This window comes from Amphiprion ocellaris, chromosome 9, assembly GCF_022539595.1.
Source record: "Amphiprion ocellaris isolate individual 3 ecotype Okinawa chromosome 9, ASM2253959v1, whole genome shotgun sequence".
Classification (NCBI taxonomy): Eukaryota; Metazoa; Chordata; class Actinopteri; family Pomacentridae; genus Amphiprion; species Amphiprion ocellaris.
Window position 1 is genome coordinate 32,529,250 of NC_072774.1, and position 9,178 is coordinate 32,538,427.

At 39.2% G+C, this 9,178-nt stretch overlaps 1 protein-coding gene across 2 annotated transcripts; it reads left to right on the forward strand.

Moving 5' to 3' along the window:
- Positions 1 to 1,662: 1,662 nt before the first annotated feature.
- Positions 1,663 to 7,951, forward strand: fam210ab (family with sequence similarity 210 member Ab). Of its 2 annotated transcripts, none has more exons than XM_023299607.3 (4): positions 1,663 to 1,821; positions 4,186 to 4,664; positions 4,949 to 5,060; positions 6,648 to 7,951. In XM_023299607.3, exons 2-4 carry the CDS (start codon positions 4,240 to 4,242, stop codon positions 6,960 to 6,962), a joined length of 852 nt encoding a protein of 283 aa, XP_023155375.1. In that variant the 5' UTR covers positions 1,663 to 1,821; positions 4,186 to 4,239; the 3' UTR covers positions 6,963 to 7,951. The 2 variants fall into 2 exon arrangements, with proteins under 2 accessions (XP_023155375.1, XP_023155457.1); XM_023299689.3 differs by having other exon boundaries at positions 1,674 to 1,821; positions 4,206 to 4,664.
- The last annotated feature ends 1,227 nt before the right edge of the window (positions 7,952 to 9,178 follow it).

The window sequence follows — 9,178 nt, forward strand, 5'->3', positions numbered from 1 at the left end:
ATACTCATAAATGAAGTAAGAAGTGAATTCTCGTGTTCAGAACACTTATATAATCAAAAATGCCAGTTCAAGCAGCCCCAGCATAACTGAGAACAGACATCACTCAACAGAATGCTCAGGACCTCGTGACTTCTCTAAGGGGAAAAGAGTCTTGGGATCCAAAGTGATGTCGTGACAAGCATTCTAATCTGAAGCAGGAAATCACAGGCACAGCAGGAAACATGAAACCAAAAACAGTAAATCTAGAAGTAGTACCAAGCAGAGACAAAGTAAGTAGAGATGCAAGAGTGCAGCAAAATGTGCAGGTACATGTTTGTTCAGCAGTACACGATCACACAATTTTATCGCTCTTAATTATTTTACTGGTAGGTTTCACTTGTGAACACTGTGTTAAATAAGGCTTCAAGTAATCAGTGCTTTGGTTTTGAGGCTTTATTGCTTCAGAAAAATCTTGTTTTGCCATTACTGCTTTGCTTTCAATACATTTGCTTCTTAAAGCTTCCTTTCCCACATCACTACATAGTATGACGCCCATGGGAGCAGCTTTAAATATGTCAGATTTTCATAACAGAACATATAGTTCAGGAGCCATTAAGTCCCAGCAGTCACTGGTATGTATGAAATGACTAATCACTGTGTCAGCCCACTCTGCAGACTGATGGATACGCAGCAAACTCAGATCAGCAACATAGGATTGATCTGACTGTCATTTGATCATTGCAGGGTAAAGCTAAGTCCCATGTGTGCACAGATTTCAATCACAGATTCATGCACCACATCAGGTGTCTCATTGGGGAGAGACTCTTCTTCAGCTGGAGGGTTTTATTTTTACCCTTCTGTCAACAAGCATTGCTTCTGCAGGGATTAAATGAGCTACATGTTGCATGCTGATCAGTGCCATGGATGATGTCAGTATTGACATAATCTACATCAGTTGCAGGTGTTCTACAACAAAACTGAGTCTAAATGTCAATATTTAATTAAAATTATGCTAAGTGTGACAATATGCTCACTGGAAAATCAAACACAGTAGAGAGGAGATATTCTTTTATTCTTAGCAATTGTAAAAAGGACACTTTTTTTTCTTTGCATGACCAGATAAAGAACCTAGTCTAGCTTCAATAGTGTGAGCACAGCGGCCTCTGCTGGTTAAACGTGTGTATCACAGGATGGGGACGAGCCAAGCGATGCACTGGTATATTCATGTGCAATCAACCTATGGAAATGAGGTGTTGATGCAGAGAGAAGCCAGTATGCTTTAAGGCAGAGTTTTCTTTTGGGAAAAAGTTACTATTGTTTTGTTTTTGTTTTTAATAAATCAATATTAACCGTATTAATGTCTGGCTATTAGTAGTGCATGATGTTATCCCTTACACTGTTGAGTGAAAACTATGTTTAATTAAACTGGATTAAACTTTTTTTTTAAATAACAAAACAAAACAAAAAACATCCGGTGTGTGTCACATTAATTAGTTCCCATGTTTTGTTAAGCCTCAGTTGTAGGTCGTCGGTGACACACAGCTCCAGCGGGTAGAAGAGAAACCATAAACAAAAAAATCATATCTATCCAAGAAGTTCATTTGCCGCTAGGCACAATGGGAAATGAGCTTCTCAACATCGTTAAAATACGTCATAACAAAGACCACGAAAACTGCATTTCCCATGGTTCCCTGCGCGATTAGGTTACATGCTGGTCACCACGCAGTCCATTGCTGCAGCGATAAATGTGGTCCTTGAACGACACTTCGCTCAGGAACACTCGCATGGCCCTCGATGCTGAGGAGTGCGGCTTCTCCCTGACCTCTACACGGAGCTTACAAAGTGAGTGTAGTCTGCTTTGTGTTTTCTCTCTAGTGTCTGTTCTCGATCATGACAACTTATTTATGTACTTAGCAGTGCAGCTAGCTAACAAGCTAACGTCAGAAGCGGGAGTTGGCAGGTGTTCAGGTCGGCCTTAGCCAACGCTGCTGCCAATCAGTGTCTAAACACAGGCCGTCTGCTTTAAAAGCCTCTTTTCTCCGTCAGAGCGGCCTATCAACATGTTTACTAAACGCTGCTTCCCTGTTGTCCTCCAGACAAAACTGTCCAATGTCAACTAGCCTAAAATAGACGCCTGTGTGAAGTCGGCCTGACTGCAGCTTGTGCACTTCCGGTTGCAACCTCTAAATTAAACCACGACAAATATCCGCCTTCTGTTTTTCCTACGATCCTGTTTGAGTGCTTTTATTGTGAAGACAGTTGCGTTGACTACCTGTCTTATTTCGTTGATTTCACTTAGCCGTCCCTGTAATTTCCTTACCTTGTAGAAGGTCCGTAAGAAGTTTGTCAAGCAAACGTAACTCTTTTCAGTAGCAGCGGACGTGCTCTATATTATAAAACATGCTTTTAAACGACAGGGAAGATCCTTCTGCATGAGCCTCACAGACTTGTTTGTTTTGCGTCGTTTGGTGATTTAATGATTGTGCAATCATAACATAAGGTATGTTCAGGACCTTTATTCTGTCATAGACCGTGTAACATTGTCACTGATTAATGAAGGGATTTAGGTCGTGGCTGTTGAAGCCACTGTGATGGTTTCAGCATTAAACACTGATGCAGAGTCTAACTTAACTGTGTATGTGCAACACGTGTATGCTGCTAACCTTTTCCTACATAAAATATAAGATGTTCTTTACTTAAGACCCCTAATGCATAGGAATAAAGCCAATAATCAGAAAATATGTAGAGTTTGTGGAGATCCACTCTCCTCATGTGTGCAGTCTATATTTTAGAGTAACCGGAGGACCGCTATCCTGAGATCTGAGGTAGCAAAGTAAAATTAGTGCTGTAATATGGAGGAAACTACAAATGTGCTCAGTAAGAAAAAAATCTTGACTAATATACCCAGTGGGAATAGTCTTGTTAGAAATGTGGGTCACATTTATGCTTGTCTTGACAGCCGGAATCACCCAATGTGTCATCATAGATTTATCAATGAGGGATCTAAAGTTCAGTGTGCCACCCAGTTACGGCTGTGATTTTACAAGTGGAATAGACTGCAAGTATGTCAAATGTATTTTAAGAGCATTCCATTTACACATTGTAATCGGAAGAAAGTTGGATCAACTGCAGTTCATTCAAGTTGTATAGAAAAGATTATTTAATTATCCCATATTACAGTTGTATATTTGAGTGCTTTGAGTTGAATTTTCTGTGAAATTTAAGTTAATGAAACAAAACTTAAAATGTCTTAATATACAGGATAAGTCTTTGTTTCATTTGCTTAATGTCTCTAATGTGCGCTCAAGACATCACCTGATTCTCAGAAAAACAATCAGTCTAAATCAGAATGAATGAAATGCTGACTCTGGCCCTGAAACAACAGGTTTTGTTGATCATGGAATCATTTAGACTAGGGGTGTCAAACTTATTTTAGTTCAGGTGCCACATTCAGCCCAATCTGGTCTCAAGAAGTCCAGACCAGTAAAATCATAGCATAATAATCTATAAATAACTGAGGAAAAAAAAATTCAAAACAAAAAACAAAACAACAAAAAAATGAGACAAATAACACGAAACAAAACGACCAAAAAATAGACAAACAACACAATTGAGTCAAAAAAAACGCAAAACGACTAAAATGCTACATAAAAGAACGAAAAGAGCAAAACACAAAATGACAAAAATAAGACAAAAAAACACAAGTGAGACAAAAGGGAAACACAAAACGACCAAAGCAAGAAACAAAATGATAAAAACATGAGACAAACGACAAAAGTCAGCCAAAAAAAGAAAAAAAAAAACCAACCAAAATATTACAAAAATGAGACACAAAAAAAAACAGTGAGCAATCTAGTATTTTACTTTCTGATCCAAACAACTTGTCATGGTCTAGAAGTTATTTTAAATTTATAGTTCTACTAATTTACAATCTGCAGTTAATGTCTTCTCTGGAATTTTTACACTTTGAGGGCCGGATTGGACCCTCTGGAGGGCCGGTTTTGGCCTGTGGGCCACATGTTGGACACCCCTGATTTAAACCATACCTTGGCCAAACATTTGCTCGTTTCATTTGTCGTCCACTCTTTTGGGTTTTTGGACTCTAATTGGGGCAAAATCACTAATCAGTTTATTCAATTTGTAGATGGGTTGATAAGGAAAAAGAATGAATCTGGAGTTTAAACAGTGACTTTTTTGATCCTACAGTCTGTGCTTGAACATCACAGCAGCACAAAGGAGGAGGGGGAGGAGACGAGGAGGATGATAATGCAGCGCATCCTAACTCATAGGACGCTAGGGCGGGTGGCAGCGATGCGGCCGCTGCTGCTGGGTGTCACCATCCCTGAGGCTCCTGTAGCATTTTGTTGCTGCACCCTCCGACTGGCACCGTCGCCACCTGCAGGCCAACGCTGGCTCTCGACCTCAGCCTCCAGTAGAACAGCCCATCAACCGAAACACCAGTCAACGCAGGATGAGCAACAATCCATCTCCACACCGCCAGCAAAGGACGTCCAGAAAGAGGAAGCTGCACCTGATCTTGCAGAGGTGGACCCCTTGCAGGATAAGTCCATTGGCCTGTTTCAGAGGTTTAAGAGGACCTTCAAACAGTACGGGAAGGTGTTGATCCCTGTGCATCTGGTGACGTCCTCCATCTGGTTTGGAACCTTCTATTACGCTGCTATGAAGTGAGTGGAATTATGCTCTGACTTTATGGTCTCCGTCATAGATCAGATTGATGTTTTTTCCTAAATTGATTTATTTAGTCTTTTTCCAGAATTCTAGACTATTTTTTGATCTTCTGTACTCTCTGAATGTTAGCACATCAGCCACCACTAATTAGAAACTTAAGTCATTTTTTTTGTTTTTTATCTTCAAAGTTAACAAATGTTATTGAAAGTTGTTCAACCCAGCATTCCACAGTTTTTTGACACTTCTGAAGTGTTTCGTCTCTTTTGCTCTTGCCCCTCAGAGGTGTGAATGTAGTGCCATTCCTGGAGATGATTGGTCTGCCAGAGTCACTAGTTGGCCTTCTGAGAGACTCGTCAAGTGGCTATGCACTGACTGCGTATGCCATGTACAAGGTAATTTCATTCAGGGAGCCCTGGTGCAAGTGTTTAAACTTGATTTACTATTTGGTCATTATCAGTCATTTTGTTAGTTAAAAGCACCTCTACTATCAGACGTTTTATACTCTTAACCTTACAATGGTGCTCTTTATGTACATGATAGAACAGAAGTGAGTACATTCCTATGCAATAGCATTTAAATGTGAAATAATATAAAAAATAGTATCACCTCTCAGGAATTGCATTATGTCTACTGGACCAAACAACTATTGTAATTGTTTCATAAAAGGAAAGACTGTATTGGAAATAAAGACCCCAAAATGTAAACTCAGTACAATAAAAGTGAAAATGCCTGTGCTCACAAACATAAACTTATGATCAATGAGACAAAATAGAGTATACATGGGATTTCCACTAGCCCTGAACATGCTTGTGAAATGACCCATGAACACAGTTTTGTCAGTTGTGGACCTATTGACTGTGACTATCTGTCTGTCTGCAACATGGCTGCTAAAGATACTGAGAAATCAGTTACAATTCACAAAAATGGACAAGGGTCAACTAAAAATCAATCAAAACAGTTGCAGAAGTAATCAAGAAGAGCAGAAGGAGCCATACTACCACTATACGAGTTGCAGTGGTCTAAAATGTTGAAATGAACAGGGTGCTACTTGCACAATCTAGCACTGAAAAACAGGTTAAAAATGTTTTTGGCTAGGCAGAGGGGTTACAAATGGAAGTCAGAGTTTGTGTGAAAGCTCACTGTACAAAGGCCATTGCATAACATCAGCCTCTATGGACGACACCAAGGAAAAAATCTTGAACCAAAAACTACAACTGCAAGAGGAAACTTTGCTAAAATGAAAGAATCTTGATGAATATTGTGAGCACATTCTGGTCATGTGAGAAAAAATCTAATTCTGTTGGCTTCAGATGGGCTCAGTGTGTTTGGTGTGAACCTGACCAGGGCTACCACAGTGAATGCATAGTCCTGACTGTAACATTGAGCTGTATGCCTGTGGATACACCAAAATACTGTCTGACAAGATGACTTCAAGTCTTCAGAAACTTGGCAGAAGCGGAATGTTCTCGTATATAACGATCAAAAGCACACTGCCAAAGTCACTTGTGAAGAAGACAAAAGTGAAAACTGTTTCCTGGCCAAGTATGTCCCTGACTTGAATCCAGTAGATGACCTGTGGGGTATTTTGCAAAGAATCATAGAGCAACACAACACACAGTGGGGCCTGTATTTTTACTCCAGTATATCTAAAGTGTAGGTTTTCCCATGTACAATTACATGGGAGCAAATACTGTAATGTTCAGTCAAGTAATGCAGTTACTGTGAGGTCACACATCTCACACTTAGGTGAGAGTGCACAAGGTGGGGCTCGTTTTGTTGTACTTTAAAGACTAGGGTTGAAATCTGCTCATGTTTTAGGTTGTCTTTGTGGAGGAATGAGCACATTTCTAAAGGGTTTACAAACTTTCAAGTGCCACTGTGTTAGCGCGTCTCGCTTCTTCTGTCAACATACACTTAAAAAGCAGATACACTGTATTGTATGCTGACAAGCCACTGTGTTTTTCCTTGTTTTCCTACAGATTGCTACCCCTGCTAGATACACGGTGACTCTGGGTGGAACCTCACTCTCTGTTCAGTATCTTCGCAAGCATGGCTATCTGTCCACACCGCCGCCAGTCAAAGAATACATCCAGGACAAAATGGAAGAGACCAAGGAGAAACTGACAGAGAAGATGGAGGAGACAAAGGAGAGATTCTCAGAGAAAATGGAAGAAACAAAAGAACTCTTTTCTGAGAAAATGGAAGAGACTAAGGACAAGCTTTCTGAGAAACTGCAGGAAACCAAAGACAGAGTCTCTGAGGGGAAAGCATTTTTTAGAAAGAAAGGTGATTAGTGAATCACATTTACAGGTGGCGCCTTTGAATAAATGGTCCTAAATTGATCTCAACAAGTAATCAGTGAATAGGGGACAAGTAGCAGATGGTATTTCTGAGACTGTTTGGAAATAGGAGAAATGTTGCACTATCCCGGTCCTGAAATTTTGCCTCGCACATCTCAGTTATCACCTGGTGTCTCTATAAGTGTCAAATTCAGTCCATAATTGTCCGAACCCTTCCACAATGCACTCTAAATGTAGATGAGACAGCAGCTTAGTCGACTGCTGGCAACGCTACATTCTGGCTCTGTCATCCCAGACTGGATTTACACAGGCTCAAGCAATCTGGACTTTAACTCTTGGTTGGCTGTAAGTCAGGTGTTTAAAGAAAAAGAAAACACTGTTCTTGTTTCTGTTGTCACGTACATGAGGGCAAAAATAGGTCTAGGTTTCAAAGAGATTAAAAAAATGTGCCTGTGTAAAAACAGCTTCTGGAAAAGACTGGGAGAGAGAGTAGTGCTAATCCTTCTGCTTGTTAGGAAATAAAACTTGAAGCTCATGGTTATGTGTGTGTACTAGTCCATCAAAGCCTTTCTCAAGGCTGAAAGTATCACCTTGTGTCTTTTCTAATGTAATGAGAAAGAAATTTAAGTTTTTCTAATGTATTTTTATCTGATAGCCAAAGCTAATATATGACATTATTTCTGTGTCTGTACCATTTAATGTATCGACTGAAAGTTATGTATGAAATAAGTCAGATGATCATTAGAAAGCTGGTGTCAAGGCAGAAATAGTGCACAGTGGATGTCAGTGTACATGTGTTGATCTGACAACCCAACATGCAATGGGTGCAGTTTGTATGAACAGTATTCAATGCTGTGTGATACATTGATGGTGTGCCAGAGGAAATGTCTTGGTTACTTTGCTAAATAGACAAATGTTCTTATCAGAAATTCACACAGATGTCTGGTGGAAACCACAAATGAATAAAAGTGAAATGCGAATCATCCCAGTATGAGCTGCTGCTTTTGGAGGCTGTGTGAGACTGTTTGTGTTTGGACTTAGAGTGAAAGTCTAACTTTAGTGGAAAAAAGAGAGTCTTGAATTCAGACCCCATAAAACACCATCTTGCTCAACATCTCACATTTGAGGACAGTGGCCACTGTGAAGCAGGAGTTGAAGAGCTGTGCTTTAAATCATCAGTCTGAACTGGAGGTTTCATGAGATGAAATAAAGGTCAACTAGAACCAGCATTTAATACAACTGTGGAAGAAGGATTCTGATCCCTTATTTAACTTAAAGTAGCAATAAATACAGTCATCTCACACTCTTGCCTCCCAAATCAAATCTTATTTTCAAGTATTCCATAGTAGCCAAATATGCTATAAACTACAGTTAGTGTTTCTGTATGAACAATGTGTCGTATGGATAATTTCAACTCAAACCATCACATTTTTTGAACAATTCCTGTTCAACTCGTTTTTATAGCATAAATATGGATATTTATAAATATGTTTGTGAAAATTTTGCTGGATTTATTAAGTACTTTCCAAGGTAACATTTTAAAAAATTCTCATTGTAATTTGAGGCTATATTTAAATGACAACATCTCAGGAACTATTTTCTGTTTACTTCTTGTCATGCATTTGAATCTGCAATATTGGACAAGTTGATCAGTAATCTGATCATGGGTGAATTGAAATATGAAAAAAAAGGCAGAATGCAGAAGTCAACTAAAGATGTTTTGTGAACCATATGTAGTCGTATATCACAATAATACAAAACATTTAGAATACTTTCAAATGTGAAATACTTGGTCATGTACAAGTGAGTTGGTCATATCTACTTTACAAAATCACTACATGTCAGGAAGTGGGCATAAAAACTGCACACAGCTTTAAGGTATCAAACAAAAAAGTACTTTAACTATCCAACTATACACGTAAAAGTGATAACAGTGCATTATACTATACAAGTAGCAACAACCGCTGTCAATTTCATTTAGTCATGGAGACCCCAGGGTGCTAAGTCTTGCCTTGTCTAACCCGTGACAGTCTCAAATTTAATGTTACAGTAGTTTTATGGTCTCTCAGAGGAACCTTTTCCATTTTACTTTGCAATGCGAAATTTTAATAACTCTAAACATCTCACACAGGTAATCAATAATGGACTCCCTGGCCCACCTGGCTGGCAGGAATTTTCAAATATTCTAATCTTTAGCTCGCCTTTTTGGC